Raw genomic sequence first — 22,832 nt, forward strand, 5'->3', positions numbered from 1 at the left:
TGAGTTATAATCATTTTACAATGTTGTGTCAAATTCCAATGTAGAGCACAAATTTTCAGTTATACATGAACATACATATATTCATTGTCACATTTTTTTTCGCTGTGAACTACCACAAGATGTGGTACAGACTTTTTAGTATTGCCCCGTAGGTCCTTGAGGTTCTCCATTTTTTTCCCACTTTTTTTTCTCATTGTTATTCAGACTGGATAGTTTCTACTCATGTATCTTCAAATTCACTGACCCTTCCACCCATCATCTCCATTCTACTATTAAGTCTCCTGTAAGTTTTCTAAATTGTAGTCTTCAGTTCTAAAACTTCTGATTCTTTTTACAGCCTTGATTTCTTTGGTGAGGACTTGTATCTTTCCATTCATTTCAATAGTGTTAAACTTTGCTTTGTAGAGCATGACTGAAATAACTCATGCTAAGTCTTTTTCTAATAATTCCAACATTTGGGTAACATCAGAATTGCTTTTTGTTCATTATCTTTTCCCTTGAGAATTGTTTATATTTCCCTAGTGTTTTGCATTTTAAATAATTTTGGATTATTATCTGGATATTTTGAGTATTACACAATTCTCAGTCCTATTTAAATCTTCATTAAAGGATTGTCTGTTTTAGCTGGCAGTCGATTCAGTTAGTTCAGACCGCACATCCTAGCCTGCTTTCTGTGGGCTATGGTTCCAATAATTTAGGTCTCAGTGACTTTGCACTGCCATTCTAATCTGCCCTAATTGTGTACCACCCAGTGGCTAGTCTGAAACTGGATAGTGAGCTACATTATAGTTCGGTCTTCAAAACCTTTGCTTGGCTGTTTCTGGTCAATTTCACACATGCACAGTGTGGGGGTGATCTCAGGATTTTATATCCAAATTTAGAAGCTCCCTTTCTTCAGTTCCCTCCTACCTATGGTCTTCCTCATACTCTCTGGTTCTAAGGTCACCCTTCTTGATGTTCTGGCTAGAAGGCAGGGCTTCCACTTCCATACAGCACTGCCAGTTCTGCCCTGCCAAATCTGCCACCATTACACCAGAGGGGGAATCGGGTGCTGCCTTTTTGCTGTCTCTAGCTTGGTGCAGGGCAGGGAAGGTCCACACTGCCCCACAGGGTTTACACATGGTGGGGAGGGAGTGGTGCTGCTGCTTTTCTGCAGCTCTCCTGGAATAAGGTAAGTAAATTAAAAAAGATTCTGTATCATAATCTCAAACCCCCTTCTCTGTCCTCTGGCTAGAGAGAGCAGACTGTTGTTTATTCTGTTTGATATTTGTCTGGCTTTTTAAATCTGTGGAGTCACATCTTCCATCAGTTTTGAAAGTCTACATTATATCTAAAAATATTTGCTCTGTCCTATCCTCCCCTCTCTGTCTGTAGCTAATAATTAAGCAGATGTTAGGAATTCGCACCATATCCTCTGTATGTGTTTTTTCCATCTTTCCATCTTTTTGTCTCTCCATGCTGCATTTTGGATAATTTCTCCTAATTTATATTCTAGATTATAAATCCTCCCCATATTCTGCCATTAAACCTATTTATGGAGTTTTAAAGTTCATTTTTTACATACTCTTGCAACATTTGTATTTAGCTATTTCCCAGATCAGCTCCACCACTTTTTAGTTTCCTGTTCTCTACAGGTACTTCACACGACTTTCTCTAAACACAGAAAGCATTAGTACCTAAGACTATACGGGTTTAATTGTTTCTACTAAGTCTTGCTTCTGGAGTCTAGTATTTTTATGTGCCTTTTTTTTTTTTAACTGTGTGCTAGTAGATGTTGCATTTGAAAAGCAGTTTGAGGCCTACAATTAAGGCCATTACTTTTCTGTGGAGAGAAGTTACATTTTTATTCCTCCTAGCACCTGGAGGAGGCATCACCAGTAGGGGACAACCTTAAAGCAAATTAATGCTTAAGATTCTTTGGATGATGCAGGCATTTCCAAACTTGGCTATTTTACCTAATTTATACCCTGGGTCATACACATCCAAAGGCCGAAACCCTCCAAGGGAGTCTCAGCCTATTGTAGAGTTCTTCTGGTAGATTCACAATTCCTGTTAGACTAACTACCTTGTGTGGGCCTTGAATTTTGGTATCTGTCCCCTATACCCCATTAGATTGTCACATTAAGGCCCAAGGCTCACTTAACTTCTCTTTTTCTCTTTACTTTTGGACTGGACTTTCCATACTGTCTTATAAATCTCCTTTATATTTTAAGATGATTTTTGTATTTTAATCAGCTTTGGGTTTTCAGCAAGAGCATAGCTCTAAATATCCTAGCATGCAATTTCCAGAAACAAGAAGTTTCTCACAATTGCATCTTTGTTTTTACATGGCCAAACCCTACTCTTTCTCTTGGTATTCTGTGCACTTAGCACATACTGCTTGTGGCATGGAATCCATAAATGTTGATAAGAACTGTGCTGAATTTAGTCAAAGCAATTTTTTGAGCAATTTTTACTTACAGCTGCTCTAAGATATAGGTATCCTGTTTTAGTTATCAAATATTAGTTGCTGCATGTAATAAACCACCAGAAAACTTAGCAGTTTAAAACAACAGACAATTTATTATCTTACATGTTTTCTGAGATTCAGAAATCTGAGAGTGGCTTAGTTGGGTGGTTTTCATGATGTTCCAGTCCAACTGTTGGCTGGCGCTGCAATTTGAAGGCTTGACTGGGGTTGGAGGATCCCCTTCCACTCATGTGGCTGTTCTCAGGAGACTTCATTTGCTTGCCAAATGGCAGCTGGCTTCCCAAAGAATGAGTGATTCAATTGAAAGAGAGGGAGAAAGAGAAAGAGACAGACAGGGAAGGAGAGGTGGGGAGAGAGGGATGAAAGGAAGAGAATGAGTGGGGAGAAATGCACCAAAGATGGAAGCCATAGAATCTTTTATAACATAATCTTGGAAATGACATCCCATCCCTTCTTCTGTATCCTACTAGTCACGAAGACCAACTGTGGTAGTGTGGGAGGGGACTATACAAGATTTGAACACCAAGGGGTGGAGATTGTTGTGGCCTATCGTGGAGGCTGGCTAGCATCTTATTTTACCAAAAGAAAAAAAAAAGAAGAAAAAACCTTTATTATATTTAGAGGTTCATAATGAAGCAATTGAATTAGACCTATTTTTTCATTTGCAAAAAGCGTGAAAATATGGTTGTAATTTTATCAATGTAAATGCAGAAAATGTTCCCCAAAAGGTGTTAAATATTAAATTGTGTATCATTCCAAGCTGAATTCAAAACAGAATATAAAGAGAAGATTGAAAACTACTGAAAATCTGATATGAAAAAAAAGTGTCAATTAGTGGTAAAAGGTTAGAATTTAGATGGTGAGGCTTAGTGTTAAGTAGGAAAAAAAAATAAAGGTTTTGAATATAGCTCAAATAAAAAAAACCCTTGCAAATATTTTAGTAATAAAAATTTGCTTTGAGAAAAATACTCTTCCTACTGAAATATGTGGTCATAATTCCAATAATGCATTTTCTTCATGCCTTTCTTCAATTAAGATTGCTTTTTATCAATCATAGTGATTTTAGAAGCAATGAAACATTCAATATTCTAAATATAAACCACCTAACTCAAGGTAATTGAGGAGATGACATGTAAACAGCATGCTATATATTGTATTAAAATGAAGGGAGAAAATAAAAATAGATATTTGTATTTGCTGCTACTACTGCACCTAAACCTTGGAAAGATATACAAGAAGCTAATACAAATGACTACTTGTTGAGATTGGAGACAAGAACAAGGTGGATACATACAAAGTGGGTGGTAAAACTTACACTGATAAATTTTTAACATTTTTTCTGATTTTTGAATATTTATGTATTACATAAATGAAACTTTCTTTTTTAATCACAAAGAAAAAAATTAGAGGTTTAGAGATTTCTGGTTTATGTCAAGGTATTTTCTTTTAAAAATTGAGTCAAGTTATCAAAGTTATGCTTGCAATTTTAAAAGAAGTTGTATTCTTTACTTATAAAACAATATTTGAATCCAGGCTGTTATAAACTTAAGCAGTTAATACACCCTACCCAGGCTACTACTTTTATGATTAAATTATGAAGTAAGATATTCACACAATACAGAAGACTCTTTAAAGTAAATTGCCTTAAAAGGGAAAGTTCAATGTTCCGACACATACTACCTATCTATACTCTTCAGATTTTCAGCTCTTGCCTAGATAAGTTTAATGCCCATTATCTACTAGGTCCTCAGGTTACCTTCTCATTATTGGTATGGCTATCCTTCTGGATTGTTTTCCATCGAGCTACTCGAAAATTCATCTCTCTATTATAGCAGTTACTTTTACTTTGTTAATTATCTGCTTCACACATTCAGCTCCAAGAGGGAAATAACTATTTCATTCATCTTTCAATCAATGAAGCCTAATAAAGTGCTCTGCACATAGAAAACAGATAGACACAGAAAGTCCATTGGATTGCTGCAAGAAACAAATAGCCTAAATTTTACTTCATATCTCAAATTCAGAGAAAGACAGTACTCTTAAAAGGCACAGACCAAAATAGATCATTGTGGACTGAGTACAAAGAACCACTCTATTTCTTCACTTTTAAAAAAATTAAAATTAAGTATCAATGTGAAGAACATGACAAAATACAGTCAGAAACATATGATACATCTACAAAGAATACTTTAAAATGTGCCTCCAAAGGCACGTAGTTCCAATTTTTATTAAATGTAGAGACTTTATGGAAACCTAAACCTATCCCCCCATCATGGGAAGAACTTTCCACTGTTTGGTTATTTTAAGGTAAATTCAGTATTCATAGATTGTGTGATTACTTACACTGCAAAGTAAACACACTATATAAAGAAACATACATCGAGTTTGAGATGCAGTTTTTATCTTATAGGATGTCAACAAAATTTCACAAGTTATTACATGTTGCCATTTTATTTAATTTCTGCAACATTTTATATTGTTTATGAAGTAGTTACTTCCAAAATATTCGTTTCCCCCATCTGTGTCTTTGGCTGTTACTACAGATGTGATTCAGTAAGAACCATATGACCAAACTTATTCAAATTCTCAGTCTTTCCTAGCCTGAGACCTAAGGTCCTGAGTTATAACCCTGACTTGGTCTTCAAGTTGAGATGCTTCATAAATACTTTTCTTAAAACAGGGCTGTTTAGTGTAGTTTCTTCTTCTTGAGACACAGGAATGTTTCTGATACAAAAACATATATTCCACATAAGAACAAAAAAAAGCATTAAAATAATGATTAAATTTTATATAACTTAGATGACAGGATTAAGTAAAATATGACCTTTACTTTTTTTTAAACACAATGTACTTGTAAAAATTTTGCTATCTGAAGTAAAGAAAACTCTGTAAGTTTCAAGTACACAGAATTTAACTCATGTTAATATCCTGTTATAAAAAATAACTACCATATAAAGAATTTAAATATGCAAAAGTAAGTAGTTCATTAAAATTTGTATTTAATACATTGATGTCAATGAAAATATGTTGACAAGCAACTTCTAAGGTTTAAAGGAGAAGTAAAAACAAAAAAACCTGTTGCAGGCTTCATTTATTGCTACATAAAGACTACTTCAAGGGTCATCTGGCCTGTCGTCAATCACTCTTAGAAGTGGTATATACAGTGGTATACTTTGGAAAGAAAGGAGGAAAAATAATGCACTGCAATACAAAAATATTACCTATTTATAAATTATTAAAGCTTTATAAAACACATACCAAATCACATGGTCTCGCTATAAAAACAATATACTTAAATATAGAAGCACAAAATCCTGAAGCACCCACAATTATTTTAAGAATACCCATTTAATCAAGAGTAAACTATATATATATATATATATATATAATTTGAAAAGAAAAAAGGCATAATTCTGATTTTAATGCAAACAATCAGTTTATCTAATCATTGGAGGTAGGTCTCCACTCCAATTATACAAATAAGTTATCTGCCTTATTCAAAGAATTATCATTTAAGTCTAAGATCTGGAAACTGGTCTGTGCCACGGAAACATTTTTAACATACTTTAGAAACCAGTAATCTAACTGGCATATAAACAAAACAAGTATTTCTCTCATCAGATTACATCTGAAAAGATCCTTCATTAAAATCTAAAACCATTCTTGGCATAAAGAGGTATACCTAAGTGCAGATACTTTGGCTTAGCATTTAAATAATGCAATAAATGCTACAGATTTCTTAAAGACAGAAGAAATACTTGTCTTTCTTACTACTTCTGTAAAGCTTCAAAAACTGGATCTCTTAAATTTTTGGAGATTTAAATATTGTGCTAATGATTTAAAGAGATCATTCCTGCCTGAAAAGCAAAGCTTGCATCTTTCAAACATCAAACATATTTACTTTTAGTGTTTGTGGCATTTTAGCTTTAGTGCTGGAGTTAGTTTAACAAATCAGTTTGCAATATATAATACAACTCACAACCTTTCACTAAAATAGATTTTCTATAATAAAAAATACTAATTCTATTTCTAATGGTAAACTAGTAGAGTTGGAGGTCCCCCCATGGATCACAGGGATTAGAGCACTATCAAGATCATTGAGATAATGCTGAGGAAGAAGTTGGCCTTCGGATCCTGCCTGAAATTCAACCTGGAAAAAAAAAATTGTGATGAGTCAACCCTAGAAACTGGGCAGTCCTGTTTTGCTTAGCAGATGAATATAAAATAATTAAATTACTTAAAAATATCATTCAATTTAAGCAAGCATATACCTGATATTTATTCATAAAATAATGTTTTACATTCTTCTATATTTCTTTTATTGATTTTCTACATAAATTATAATTGTCCCTCCCATGGATACTATGAAAATAAAATTGCTACTACTTCATACTTTAGGTTTCTTCTCAATGAACATGTAAACACATTTGAGGACCAAGGTTTTGAATAATTACCAACATGACTAAAATAAAAACCCCATGGTATTTAAAAAAATACTTTAAAATATTTTGAATTTGTCATAAATAAAATATTTGAATTTAATTTTGCTAGTGAAAGTTACATATGACTAAAAAAATTAACAGTGCTTACTGAAGTAAATAATTACGAGATGCTTCCTTGAAAAAGGAGCTTTTAATAGTGAGATAAAAATATCTTCTTTCCAATAAGAACTATAACACACCCTGCCTGAAGAAAAGTAAACCTTCAGCATATGAAATTGTTCATGTTTAGATTAACCATTCTAATGAAAAACCTGCTCTGAAATCTATTATACTGGATGTAGGAAACAGAAATGCACATTAAAATATTACTGGAGTACCATTTTTTACTTATCAAATTGGCAAAGTTCAAAAGTTTGATAATACACTGCTTTGATAAAGATGTGGGTGAAAGAACACTCACAAATTGTGGTAGAAATATAAACCGGCATAACCTCTATTTGAGACAATATGGTAATATCTATTGAGTACATACTTGGACCTGGCAATTGTACTTCTAGGAATGTTTCTCATATACTCACACTTACATAAAAGCAAAATATTCTGGATATTCTAAATATCAGTCAGTACATACCAAACATGCAAAGGAACTAAATAAATTATGGTACATTTATATAATCAACTACTACTATGCAACTGTTAAAAAGAGTATGTGGTAATATGAAATATCTCTAAGATATATTAAGTTAAAGAGGCAAGGTTAAAAGATAACAGTGAAAAGGGGAGGACAAAAAGAACATACAAACTTATTTGCTCATACATACAAAAAATTAGAAAGAATACATAGAAGCGGATAACATTTGATTGCCTGACAAGGAAGGGAGTACGAGGCAGAGTATGGAAGTGGACTAAAAGGTTAGGAGTGAAGGATAGGAAGGAGAACTTTCCAGGACTATTACCTTACACAACTCTACTGAACCATTTACATTGTAGCCTGGAATTAATCTCTCTAGAGGTCATCAATTACATAGAGTGCTGTGTGAATGCTGCTTCCTGGAAATGTTTAATGAGGTGGTCCTGCTATGTATACATTTGTGAGATAACAGAAAATATATATGGTCTCTGCCTCCAATTCCTGGTATAGAGCTTCTAAAACCCTTGTCATTTCCCAAGTAGTAAGAATACTAGGAGCATCTCTTATTCTAATATTTGTTTTTGACCCTATCCCTGACACAGGGCTCCTTAAAAAACTGTAAATTCCTAAGTGACAGGAGAAGGAGGAGCATCTTTTGTTCTGTTGAGGCAACTCTGGATGGGCTCCTGGATGGGGGCTAGTCACCAGAAAGACCAAGCCCGTGATTAGAAGCTTAAAATTTTAAGCCCTATCCCTCTTCATCCAGAAAGGGCAGAGGGGCTAAAAATGCAGTTAATAATTGATCATGCCTACATGAGGAAGCCTCCACAAAATCCCAATAGAAGGAGGGTCAGAGAGCTTTTAGGCTGGTGAACATATCCACACCAGGAGGGTGACACACCACAACTCCATGGAGACAGAAACTCCTGCACAGGACCCTACCAGACCTTACCCTATGTGTCTATTCAACTGGCTGTTCATCTGTATATCCTTTAAACTGGCAAACGTGAACAAATGTTTCCCTGAGTTTTGTGAGCCACTCTAGCAAATTAATCGAACCCAAGGAGAAGGGGTTCATTGGAACTTTTGATTCATAACTGGTTGGTCAGAAGCTCAGATGATAATCTAGGCTTGCGACCAGCAATGTGAAGTAGGGGAGAGATAGTCTTGTAAGACCTGTAGGATCTGATGCTATCTCTGGGCAGATTCAGTCAGAATTGACTTGAATTCTTGGACACCCTGCTGGTGTCTGAGAGTTGCTCCTTGGTGTGAGGAAAACCCTCTACACACCTGATGACCAGAAGTACTTTATGTGAGTAGGAAAAGAAAGACACTGTAGGGAAGAACCAGGTTTCTCCCTACATAGGAAGGAGAACACTGAAAGTTTTCCTTTTTTTTTTAAACACCTTTAGACTTGTGTTAATTTTAAATCACATGACTATAGAATCTAGTCAGCATAATTTATAAACCTACTTATCAAGCAGGAATGTTGTGGAGCAGGGGTCAGCAAACTATGGCCTGTGGGACCAATCTGGCCCACGAACTGCTTTTGTAAACAAAGTTTCACTGGAACACAGCTGAGCTCGTTAGTTTACATTACTGTCTATAGGGTCTTTCACATGATAATGGCAGAGTTGAGTAGCTGTGAGAGAAATCAGAGAGCTCACAATGCCTAAATTATTTGTCTCGCCTTTTACAAAAAAAAAAAGATTGCTGACCCTTGTTGTGGAGCATAAAGGAGATAATGTATGTGAAGTACATAGCAAACATTACTGTTCAACAAATTTTAGTTCTCTTCAGTCATCGCAAAGTAAAAGGCTAAAGAAAACACTTCTGATTGTTTTAATATATAATATATTCATTTCAAAAATACATCACAGAAACATGCCTCACCATATCAGTGTCAATGGAAACTCTGAGGCCAATTTTATTCATCCCATTACTCTTGAGAGTTTTTAGGTGAGAGCACAGTGCAGCACTACAAGCCATGGCTATTTCTTTTGCAAACTGGTAACGTGTTGCTGAAATAGAGAAATCCTGGTCCTTTAGAAAGTAGAACACCTGAAATATATTTAATTAGGAAACAAGTCATGATTAAGATTAAAAGTAGGTTTAAAAATGCAACAACTGCTACTTTCAATTCAACTTTATGAGTAAAATTCTAATATTAGTGCCATGAAATTCACTAGTTACGAGCATTCTATATATAAAGCTTGATCTATGCTCTAAGTAAAAACTTAAAACTAAAAGTTAGGGAATATGGGAATGACTTAGCTATTTTTGCCTAAAGTTAACCTGTAGTGACAAAAGCCTTGTTAATCCAGTATAAAGAAGGGTACTAATGAGTCAACCCTATAAGATCACCCTACTATAAGGACATCTTAATGAAGTTAAGATCAAACAGAGTTAATGTAATGTAACTTCTGTATCCCCTATAGTTTCTATCTTGTACATGCATAAAATCACAAAGAATATATAAGAAATTAGTAACATTGTCTGACCCAAGAGGTAGAATGAGGGGGAATATGGAGGAGGATTAAGGATGTGGGAGGCTATAGTTGCATATTTTCTTATTTAAAAAAAATTGAAACATGTAAAAATAACTTCCCTATGTGAATGCTGATTATAAACTGATATCTATAAAATATTTTATTTTTTGTAAAATAAGAGGAAAATGAAAATATTATGGCCATATAACCTATTATTGTACAAACAAAGATGGCAATGCTGCCAAAATTTAACTGTGAGTTGACAGGCAGTACCACCATACAACAGCCTGAAATAATCCTGTGGAAATCCAAATCTGGTGTACAGAAGGCAGGCTGGGGTAGAGATAAGTGTCTCAAGGTGTAACATAAAGTGTAATGAACTGCAATTAAACATTCAGAGGTTAAGTCCTGCAAAATCTCCAAGTTAACAAAAACAAAAACAAAAACATATCCAAACACAGCATGTAAAGGGAAGGAATCATCTTTCTCAGTTACCTCAGTACACTTTATAATCTTCTCATCAGTTTCAAAATCTGCTTCCAGTTTTATTTTTTCACTTGGAAATCCTTGTAATGATATTCCATCCACTGAACTAATAACACTACAGAATAAAACACAATACAACAGAATTGTTTGTAGCAGAGTAATTTCTAAGAAATGAGTTATTGGATGTGAACAAATGGAATAAGGAGAAAAATTATGAAAGCTATCAACTTAAAGCAGGAATAAGATATCTCGATTATATACAAAATAATCAAAACTGGTTCATATTCATTTACCAAGATTTCTTGATTGTGTAGCAAATTACATCTTTTTTCATACACCCAATTCAGATCTGAGGTTTAAAATAACTTAAATAGTCTACTAACAGAAAACTTGTCTCATGAATTTCAAAAACTCTATTTTGGAATCCTTCAGTGTTAGCCCTCTTCTTCCTTCTTTGCTCCAGACCCCTTAGCCAATCTCCATAAAACAAAGCAAATGGGTAACTAAAAAGAGGAGGAAGTGGCAGTAATATTCTGTAAGGTCTCTAATGCATATATTATTGAATTCAGTTATTTGTATATACAGCTAATCAATATAATATAGAATAAGTATCCAAAGGTTATCCATGACTTATATGACAAAAATAATCCTGAAATAATTCCATGGAAATTCATTTCTGGTGTATAAAAAGCAATCTGGAGTGAAAATATATGTGTGACTCAAGGTACCATACAACAAAGTATCTTATCTTTCCTCAAATCTGGTATCGAAGTCCACACTGCTACACAATGCACAGTTTTTTCACTGGCCCCCTCCCAAAATGACCACCCTTTAATAATTTACAGTATTCTGGCCAAGAAAACACACATGATGCTGGTTAGGTACGTGTTTGAAAAAACAGACTGCGTTCATTACTTAGAGTTTAAGCATTCAAATTAATGGTACAATTCTGTATTTATTTATAAAAAATGTTTAGTTTTGTTAACAGGATGTTTTTATCCTTTCCCTTCGATCAAATCAATTACATCTTGGTAACAAAAAATTCCTACCCTTTGTTTCCTTTTTCTTCAGAATCTACCCAGCAGATATCCACATACTCTCTCAGGTCTACAGCATCAACTTTCCCACATGTAATTTTAAAGTCCTTTTGTTCTCGTAGAGCTAGCCGCAAGCCATCCATGGTCTCTGGAGTTATTTGTACCATTAAGCCATCTAAAAAATGAGAGTTATGTTTCACATTTCTTTTATTAAATATCAATTTATGTATCTAAGCCATAAATTTTGCTATCAAAATGTGTTCTGTTTAAGTTTTAAATCATCTGTTAAATCATTTTGGTGGTTGTCTTCCACTAGGAAATGCAAAAAATATTTCACAATGTTAAGGATTCTTTTTTTTTTTAATGGTTAAACAAATAAAGGTAAGAATTTCTACTTCTGGCTATGATGAAATAACTTTGGCAAACTGCCCTTTCATAACAAACAACCATAAAAGCAGAAAGAATGGATAAGACAACTGTTTTCAGGTATCGGACAACAGGAAGTGCAATACCATGATATGTACAGGAAAACTCAGCAAATGAGCCCACAATTGCCCAAGCTCTCTGCTTGGGGAAAGTTTCTTCATGGTGACTCATTAAGCCTACAGTGGCCCTACTGGGCTGAGAAGTCAGAGACAAGACTTTAGGGAAACCTAGAATCTGCTCAAGACATTGAGGAGGGGAACACCAGAAGACTGTGTGCAAGGTCCTCTTTGAGTCCTTGGACTGGAACTGAGGAACTGTAATATTAACAAAGTGACACTAGATGAGGTCTAACAGAGAAGAGCTATAATACATGGTTGGGAACAGAACAGAGATACTAGAAGTCAAGCAATGTTGGGGGATGTTGGTAGTCTAGACCAAACAAGATAGACATTGGCACCTAATTAACCTGAACTGCAGCAAAGCCAAAACACAGCCCTTACAAAACCTGCAGGCAAAATAGATTTGGAGAATGAGTCCTGCCAGACTATAAACACCTTAGGATTTCCACAGATCCATCTGATAACAAAATAATGACTATACAAGCTCAGGGTGATTATTATTTCTTTCCTTCTACTAACTTAGGTTTTGTTTGTTCTTTGTTTTCTAATTCTTTCAGGTGGTAGGTTAGGTTGTTTATTTGAGGTTTTCTTCGTTTTTGAGGAAGGCCTGTGTTGCTATGAAATTCCCTCTTAGGACTGCTTTGCTGCATCCCATAGATTTTGTGTGGTTGTGTTTTCACTGTCATTTGTCTCAAGGTGTCTTTAAAAAGAATTTCCTTCCAAGCAGAATTTTATATCTAGCAAAAATACCTTTAAAAATGAGAAAGAAAGACAGCTTCAGATAAATGAAAGGTGAACATCATTAGATAAATGAACGCCAGCTGATTTATATTACAAAAAATGCTAATGACTTCTGGTGTCTGCTCCAACATGTAAAAAGCTTAGTAGTTGTCACTCCCATCCTCATAACAGGAAAAAAATCTAAACAATAAAATATTAAAGTATAAACCTAACTTCTATTCAACATAGTATGAGAAGTCCTAGCCATAGCAATCGACAAGAAAAAGAAGTAAAACGTATCCAAATTGGAAGAGGTAAAATTGTCATTATATGCAGATGATGATACTATATATAGTAACCCCTAAAGACTCCACACAGACTATTAAAATAAATCAGTTCAGCAAGATAGCAGGATACAAGATTAACATACAAAAATCTGTTGCATTTCTTTATACTAACAATGAAATATCAGACAGTAAAAAAAAAAAAAATCCCTTTTAAAATCATGTCAAAAAAATAAAATACCTAGGAAGAAACCTAACCAAGGAGGTTAAATAAAGATTTATATGCTGAGAACTATAAAACACTGATAAAGGAAGTTAAAGACAATTCAAAGAAATGGAAAGATATCCCATGCTCTTGGATTGGAAGAGCCATACTACCTAGAGAGAAATGGCCATCCTACCCAATGCAATCCACAAATTCAATGCAATCCCTATCAAATTAACCAGGATGGTTTTCACAGAACTAAAACAAATAATCCTAAAATTTATGTGGAATCACAAATGACCCAGAATTGTCAAAGCAATCCTAAGAAAAAAGAGCAAAGCTGGAGGCATAAGCCTCCCAGGCTTCAGACAATACTACAAAACTACAGTAAACAAAACAGCATGGTATTGACACAAAAACAGACAAATGGATCAACAGAACAGAATAGAGAGCCCAGAAATAAACCCATATATCTATAGTCAATTACTTTTTTTAATTACCTTTGTCCTAGGGTTATTATGAAGAATAGATATAATGTATGTGGTGCCTGGCATGAAAAGGCTTTCAATACTTGGCAGTTATTTTAATTATCAAACACCTTGACCTTCAAAGGAGTTTGGGCTGTGTGGGGCCAACTGACATCCTTCAAAGTCCAACGACCCCCATTTCTGGGCTCTCAGATGTCTGCCTGTGATTCCTTAATAGATAAAGTATATTCTTTTTTTAAAAAAAATTTATTTAATTGAAGTATAGTTGATTTACAATGTGTTAATTTCTGGTGTACAGCAGAGTGATTCACTTATACATATATAAACATTCCTTTTCATATTCTTTCTCATTAGAGGTTACTATAACATACTGAATATAGTTCCCTGTGTTATACAGTAGGTCCTTGTTGCTAATCTATTTTATATATAGTAGTTAGTATCTGCAAATCCTAGACTCCCAATTTATCCCATCACACCCCCTTCTCCCTCAATTCCAAAATATTTCTGTTTTGTAAGTAAGTTCACTTGTGTCCCTTCTTCTTCTTCTTTTTTTTTTTTGGTTCCACATATAAGTGATATCATACGGTATTTTTCTTTCTCTTTCTGGCTTACTTTACTAAGTATGATGATCTCCAGGTCCATCCATGTTGTTGTAAATGGCATTATTTTAATCTTCTTTGTGGCTGAATAGTATTCCATTGTAAATATATACCGTGACTTCTTTATCTGGTCATTTGGTCAACGGATATTCAGGTTGCTTCCATATCTTGGCTATCATCAACAGTGCTACTATGAACACTGGGGTGCAATGTATCTCTTGCGGTTTGATGACTAGAGAAGCTCTTTTAACGTAAAACTGGTTTGGTGGTGCTGAATTCTTTTAGCTTTTGTTTATCTGTGAAGCTTTTGATTTCTCCATCAAATCTGAATGAGAGCCTTGCTGGATAGAGTATATTTGGTTGTAAGTTTTCCTCTTTAATCATTTTAAATATATCATGCCACTCCCTTCTGGCCTGTAATTTCCACTGAAAAATCAGCTGATAACTTTATGGGAGTTCCCTTGTATGTTATCTGTTGCTTTTCTCTTGCTGATTTTTAATATTTTCTCATCCTTAATTTTGTCAATTTGATTACTATGTGCCTCAGTGTGTTCCTCTTTGGGCTGATCCTGTGTGGAACTCTCTGCGCTTACTGGACTTGAGTGACTCTTTCCATTCCCAAGCTAGGGAAGTTTTCAGTTATTACCTCTTCAAATATTTTCTCAGGTCCTTTCTCTCTCTTCACTTTCTGGGATCCCTATAATATGAATATTAGTGTGCTTCCTGTTGTCCCAGAGTTCTCTTAAACGATCCTCTTTCTTCTCATTCTTTTTTCTGTTCTACAGTAGTGATTTCCACTAATTTATCTTCTAGCTCACTAATCCGTTCTTCTGCCTCATTTGCTCTTTTCTTGGTTCCTTCTAGTATGTTATTCTTTTCAGTAATTATATTCTTCAACTCTGTTTCAGTATTCTGTATATTTTCTAACTGTTTGCTCAACTTCCCCCTGTGCATCTATACTCCTTCTAAGTTCTCTGAACATCTTCACCATCATTACTCTAAACTCTTCTCAGATAAATTGCCTATCTCCTCATCACTTATTTGTTCTTCTGGGATTTTGTCTTGTGCCTTGGCCTAGAATATATTCCTCTGCCACCTCATATTGTCTAGATTTCTATTTGTATTTTCAGATAGGTTAGTTAAGTTTCTCAACCTTGGAGAAGTGGCCATCTGTGGGAGACATCCTGTGCATCCCAGCAGTACACTCCTCTCTTGTCACTCAAGGACCAGGGTCCAGCCAGTCCCAGGGTAGAGTCTTGCCTGCATTTGTGGATTCCTTCTACAGGCTTTGGGATTGTTGTTTTCTTATGTCTGGTATTTGCCCCCTGGTGGATAAGGCTGGACTAGAGGCTTTAGCAGGTTTCCTGGCAGAAGGAATTGGTGCATGCCTACTGCTGGGTAGAGCTTGATCCTAGTCCTCTGGTGAGTTGTTGGGTGGGGCTAGGTCTTGGTACTAATGACCCAGAGAAGATGTCAGCCTCCAGGAAAGCATGTGTAGGTGAACACTCCTTGAATGTCCGCCACCAGCTTTTATAACTCCAGGGTGAGCCACAGCCGTCCCCTACTTTCCCTTGGAGACCTTCCATTATCAGCAGGCAGGTCTGGCCCAGGTTCCTATGAAATCACTGCCCCTGCTCTTGGACCTAGCGTGAGCAAGATTCTGTGTGCACTTTACAAGAGTCTCTGTTTCCCCCAGTCCTGTGGTGCTCTTGGAGTTCAGCCCCACTGGCCTTCAAAACCAGATGGTCTGGGGTCTCCTCCTTCCAGTGTTGGAACTCTATGCTGGGGAACCTGACGTGCAGCTCAAAACTCTTACTCCTATGGGAGGGCCTCTGTGACTTAATTATTCTGCAGCTTGTGGGTGGCCTACCCAGGGAGTATGGGGCCCCATTACATCACGAGCATGCCCCTCCTACCATCCCACTGTGGTTCCTTCTTTATGTTTCCAGTTGAAGAAGATCTTTTTTGCTAGGTTCTACTCTTTTCTTTTTTCTTTTTTTGATGGTTGTTTAGCAGTCAGTTGTGGTTTTGTTGTAGTTGTGAGGAGAGGTGAACTCATGATCCTACTACTCCACCATCTTGACCAGATAACTACAGTCAATTAATCTTCAACAAAAGAGGCAACAATGTGCAATGGATAAAAGAGTCTCTTCAGCAAGCATTGTTGGGAATGGACAGTTTCACGTAAATCAGTGAAATGAGAACATCTCCTCATACCATTTACAAAGATAAATTTAAAGTGGTTTAGAGACCTAAATACAAGACATGACACCATAAAACTCCTAGAAGAGAGCATAGGCAAAACATTCTGGGACATAAATTGCAGCAATATTTTCTTAGATCAGTCTCCCAAGGCAAAAGAAACCAAAGCAAAAATAAACAAATGGAACCTAATCAAACTTAAGTTTTTGCACACCATAAATAAAACAAAAAGACAACCTATGGAATGGGAGAAAATATTTGGAAACGATGTGACTAAAAGAGGGTTAATTTCCAGGATATACAAGCAGCTCATACAACTCAATATCAAAAAGCAAACAAACCAATAAAAAAAATAAGAAGGCCAAAACAGACATTTCTCCAAAGAAGACACACAGATGGCCAACAGGCACATGAAAAGATGCTCAGCATTGCTAATTATTAGAGAAATGCAATTCAAAACTACAATGACATCACCTCACACTGGTCAGGATGGCTGTTATCAAACAGTCCACAAGTAATACATGCTGGAGAGGGTGTAGAGAAAAGGGAACCATCCTACACTGTTGGTTGGAATGTAAATTGGTTCAGCCACTATGGAGAACACCATGGAGGTTCCTTAAAAAAACAGTAATAGACTTAACAATATGATTCAGCATTCCAACTCCTGGGCATGTATCCGGAAAAGACAAAAATTCTAATTTGAAAAGATAGATGCACCCCAGTGTTCACAGTAGCACTATTTACAATAAGCATGACATGGAAGGAACGTTAGTGTCCATCGACAGGTGTGTGAATAAAGAAGATGTGGTAGATATATCAATGGAATATTACTCAGAAGCAACATGGATGGACCTAGAGATTATAATACTAAGTAAAGTCAGACAGGAAAAGACACATATTATTTGATATCACATGTGGAATTTAAAAAATAATATAAATGAACTTATTTACAAAACAGAAACAGGCTCACAGTCATAGAAAACAAACTTATGGTTACCAAAGGGGAAAGGGAGAGTTGGAATAAATTAAGGAGTATGGTATTAACAGATATATATTACTATATATAAAATAGAAAAACAACATGGACTTATGGTATAACACAGGCAACTATATTCACTATCTTGTAATAACCTATAACAGAAAAGAATCTGAAAAAATCTACATATGTATAATTGAATCACTTTGCTGTACACCCAAAGCTAATACAATATTGTAAACCAACTATACTTCAATTAAAAAAAAAAAACTTTTTAAAATAAATTTGAAAAAAAAGCCGAACAAATGGAAAATGAACAACTCTAAGACCTATCAGAGAATCAAGGTCACAGGGCAAACTGCTGCCCTGAAAACTGGAGCAAGATCAAAACATACCACAAAAAACCCCAACAAAAACACATATATAATGTAGTAAGAAATAAGGAGAAGTATAATTGAATATATCACATTCTATCATCAGAATGATGGATATGGCACACAAAACTGAATTATGAAGTTCACTTATTTTTAAAAGATATTACTGAAAAACATGGATCTAGACAAGGAATTTACAATCACTGCTGCCATTGGGAGTCTCAGCCAATAAAGAAGAAATGTAAATATAATAAAGGCATAAGGGCTATAAAGAAAGAAGCAAAACTACCATTATTAGTAGATGTTGTACTTAGCTATATAGAAAACTAAAAGAATCTATAGATTAGAAGAAGTAATATTCTTGAAATTACCATACTGCCTATGGCAAACTACAGATTCAATGTAATCACTGTCAAGATATCAAAAGCATTTTTCACAGAACTAGAACAAATAACTTTTACATTTGTATGAACATGCAAAAAACCCCCAAATAGCCAAAACAATTTTGAGAAAGAAGAACAGAACTGGAGTAATCATGCTCCTTGACTTCAGACTATATTACGAACCTACAGTAATCAAAACAATATGGTACTGGCACAAAAACAGAACCACAGATGGGTGGAACAGAATAGACAGCCCAGAAATAAACCCATACACGTAGGGTCAAGTAATCTATGACAAAGGGGCAAGAATATTCAATGAAGCAAAGACAGCCTCTTCAATAAGTGATGCTAGGAAAACTGGACAGCTACATGTAAAAGAATGAAATTAGAACATTCTCTAATACCATATACAAAAATAAACTCAAAATGGACAAATGACCTAAATATAAGACCAGAAACCATAACACTCCTAGAAGAAAATATAGGTGGAACACTCTTTGACATAAATTGTGGCAATTTTTTTTTGGATCTGTCTCCTAAAGCAAAGGAAATAAAAGCAAAAATAAACAAATGGGAACTAATTAAACTTAAAAGCTTTTGCACAGCAAAGAAAGCCATCAGCAAAACAAAAAGACAGCCTACTGAATAGGAGAAAATATTTGCAAATGATATGATGGATAAGGGGCTAATATCTGAAATATATAAACAGTTCATACAACTCAACATAAAAAAAAACCTGATTAAAAAATGGGCAGAAGACCTGAATAGACATTTTTCCAAAGAACACATACGATGGCCAATTGGCACATGGAGAGACACTCAACATCGGTAATCAGAGAAATGCAAATTAAATCCACAATGAGATATCACCTCACACCCGTCAGAATGGCTATCATCAAACAGAACAGACATAACAAATGTTGGCAAGGATGTGGAGAAAATGAAGTCCTCCTACAGTGTTGGTGGGAATGTAAGTTGGTGCAGCCACTATACAAAACAGCATGGAGGTTTTTCAAAAAACTAAAACTAAAAGTACCATATGACCCAGCAAAAGGAATCTAAATTGGAAAGGAAGAAGTAAAACAGTTACTGTCTACAGATGATATGATACTATACATAGAACTATACATACTATCCACTCCTGGGTATTAATAAAAAAAAATCCAAAAATACTAATTAGAAAAGGTAAATGCACCCTAGTGTTCATAGCAGCATTATTTACAATTGCCAAGATAATGGAAGCAACCTAAGTGTTTATCAACAGATAAATGGATAAAGAAAATTTGGTGTATGTCTGTACACACACACACCAGAAAATTACTCAGCCATAAAAGGAATTAATTTTTGCCATTTGCAACAACATTAACGAACTTGAAGAGAATGCCAAGTAAATCTAACAGAGAATGACAAATACTGTATGATATCACTTATACATGGAATCTAAAAATAAAACAAGTGAATATAACAAAAAACAGAGTCACAGATACAGGAACAAACTAGGGGTTACCAGTGGCAAGAGGGAAGGGAGAGGAGCAATATAGGGGAAGGAGATTAACAGGTACAAACTACTATGTATAAAATAAATAAGCTACAAGGATATATTACATAACACAGGGAATATAGCTAATATTTTATAATGACTAGAAATGGAATATAACTTTTAAAAATCATGAATCACAAGTGATTCATAATATTGAAACTTATATAATATTGTACATCAACTATACCAATAAAATAAATTTAAAAATTATAATGGCATCAATATTACACTAAGATTATAATAAATAAATAAAAGTATATCATTTACATCAGCAATAAATTCTGTAAGGTACAGGAATAAGTCAATATAAGATGTTCAAGACATATACCAAAACTTAAAATTTTATTGGAAGACATTTAATGTTATGTAAATAAGTTTAAGGTAGCCAATGTACATGGATAGGAACACTGAAAATAGAAAATATGCCAGTTTCCTTAAAATTGAACTAGTGGTTTAATGCAATTCCAATAAAAAGTCCAGTGGACATTTTAGAACCTGACAAATTGATCCTAAAATTAATATGATAAATCAAAGGTCTTAGACTGGCTAGAGCACTACTAAGATGAGGAATAAGGCATATGTGTGGCATCAGAGATGGGAGGATTTCCTATAAAGCTATGTAAGTGAGATAGTATGGAGAATGATAGTGAAAATGCAAACCAAGAACCTCAGAAAATACTCTCCTTCATAAAAAGAACAAGGAAACGGATAAAGTATCAGAAGCAACTGTTTCAGAACTCTAGAAATTAACCAAAGACTTGCAGCAATCTGGGAAGTATTTATTTAAGAAAAATTGAAGAATCTTGGTAAGAACAGCAAGCTTTGTGTCATTTTACCTTTCTTATTCCCATCCTCTCCTCTCTAGCTTAGTAGAAGCCTTAAAAACCAACAGCCTGCAATCATGGTGAAAACCAGCAGCTTGGTATCTACTGGAGAGGGCAACTGTGGCTGGAACTCCTTTAAAACTTCATTACTGGAGAATTGTCATTTTTGACTTGACTTGCCAGCTAGTTTCCTGGAAGACTCCACTTACAAAGATGTCTTTATTTGACCTGACTCTAAGCTTACCCAGTGAAAAAAGTCTTTTCCCAGGAGCATTTGTCAAAAACAATTAGAGGCCAGTGATCAATGTTATTATAGCTGTCTTATGGCAGCAGGTAAGAGTAGAGGCAAACAATAGTCCAACCAAACACTTAAAGGAAAAGGTGAGGAATGAGATGTCCATAAGTGCTTTGAAAAGTTCTAACAAATTTTTCTGGGAATTTAGAAGGCCACATGCATGTGCAATGCTGTGTGCATGCCCAGGGTATGTGCATGGTAAGGAAAGACCCTGAGCTTTTACCTCCGACTGACCATTAGGCTATGCAAAAGCAGAGAGTGCAGGCTAAGCAGTGTTGCTAAGTTTGAGGTAGACCCAAATATTAGTCATGTTCTAGTTCTTGGGCTGAGTGATGATTTCACATAAGTTTGTGGTAGGTCTGTAAGTATCAAATACATTTTAAAAAGGAAATGTAAAACATCTTTACATTAAAACAGTCTGAAAGATGAAACTCATACCTTCAACTATGCTGGACTTAGCAAGAAATCCTGAAGATGCTTTTAAGGCTCCATTGAATACCACAAAACTTGCACCTGTCACTGATTTAAAAAAAAAAGTACAATTATTTATATCTTAGCCTGCTCTTTTTTTGTGCTATATGATATTTGTTAAATGCATAATGTGGAGTATAGCACATTTTAAGTACCTGATAAATGCTATGCCCATAACCCAACAAAACAAAATTAAGAAAAATTTTGCATAAAGGTTAGTTAATACCCAGTATAAAACCACCTACTTAACATATATATCAATATAAGAAGGAAATATACTAAAATGTCAACAAAGGCTGTATCTTGGCACTTTTTTCCCTTTTACCACTACTTGAAATATATTTTCCAAGCTTACTAAAAATGAATATACATACTGTTATAATCAGAGGAAGAAATTTTATTAGCAGCCAGAATTTCTGACTATTTTAAATGCATTATTTTAAAACACTGCATCAGTTTTATGGAATACTTACTTCTACTTAACTTTCAATTTGTTAGGCCTTCTACTGCAAGGATTTGGTAATCACAGCAATCACTGAGGCCATTCAGCCAGAAATGAGAGTAATGTCACTCACAGAGATCACCAGCTTTACCATTTTTATATTCTCAGCCACTTACAGTTTTTTAAATCATTGTTCATCCTTACCTACCCTGTGCTCCCTCAAGAGGAGTTAGAGCAGAGAGCAAACAAAGGTAAAAAACACCTTGCTCCAGAGAAAAATTACTGAAAACAAGACACCTACCATATGGGATACCCTAAACCTGAAGACATCAGAATAAATACTGTATTCCAAGTCTTTAAACTTAATGTTGCCCAAAACAAAAAATAAAACAAACAAAAAAACCCTACACAAATTAGAAGCAATTTTTTGTTTGTGTAGCTAAAAATGTAAAGCATACTGTTTTATCAGCATCAATTGTACAAATAAGTAAAATATATATATATATATATATATATATATATATATATATATATATACCCTTTGAAAGGAATTCTACTTTTTGAGGTAGTCTTATGGATCAACACTAGGAACAAACACTCACCTTTTCTAGGATGGCCAGCTGCACTGTTGGCCTGTGTTTGATAAACTCCATCATTCTGTATACAGACTAGATGAGAATCTGCTTCTGTACTAAAACTAGCTCCAATGCTAATGACATGTTCATTAGAAGAATTTATTACTTTCATTACCTGAGAAAAAATAATACTCATTTAGAAACATTTTTAATATTCTGTGACTTAATTAATTACAATAATTCAAAGGGTCACATTTCTGACCACTTTCATCAAGCTTCAGTCTGGACAACCTCCTGAGAATGTGACAGAAACAAATGTTTTACGATAAAACTACCTTAATTAAAAGACACATA

General features: G+C 34.8%; 1 protein-coding gene across 2 annotated transcripts in view; it reads right to left on the minus strand.

Moving 5' to 3' along the window:
• Positions 1–5,449: 5,449 nt before the first annotated feature.
• Positions 5,450–22,832, minus strand: part of ZFYVE16 (zinc finger FYVE-type containing 16) — a 45,526-nt gene continuing 28,143 nt past the window's right edge. For both annotated transcript variants that reach the window (XM_015245786.3, XM_006197610.4), the window contains exons 13-18: positions 22,506–22,653; positions 21,429–21,509; positions 11,568–11,730; positions 10,528–10,633; positions 9,437–9,604; positions 5,450–6,620 (exon numbers count right to left, since the gene is read on the minus strand). In XM_015245786.3, the coding sequence (XP_015101272.2) occupies positions 6,459–6,620; positions 9,437–9,604; positions 10,528–10,633; positions 11,568–11,730; positions 21,429–21,509; positions 22,506–22,653 (828 nt within the window). In that variant the 3' untranslated portion in view covers positions 5,450–6,458. The remainder of the gene's footprint in view (positions 6,621–9,436; positions 9,605–10,527; positions 10,634–11,567; positions 11,731–21,428; positions 21,510–22,505; positions 22,654–22,832) is intronic.

Source organism: Vicugna pacos, chromosome 3 (genome assembly GCF_048564905.1).
Source record: "Vicugna pacos chromosome 3, VicPac4, whole genome shotgun sequence".
Taxonomy (NCBI): Eukaryota; Metazoa; Chordata; class Mammalia; order Artiodactyla; family Camelidae; genus Vicugna; species Vicugna pacos.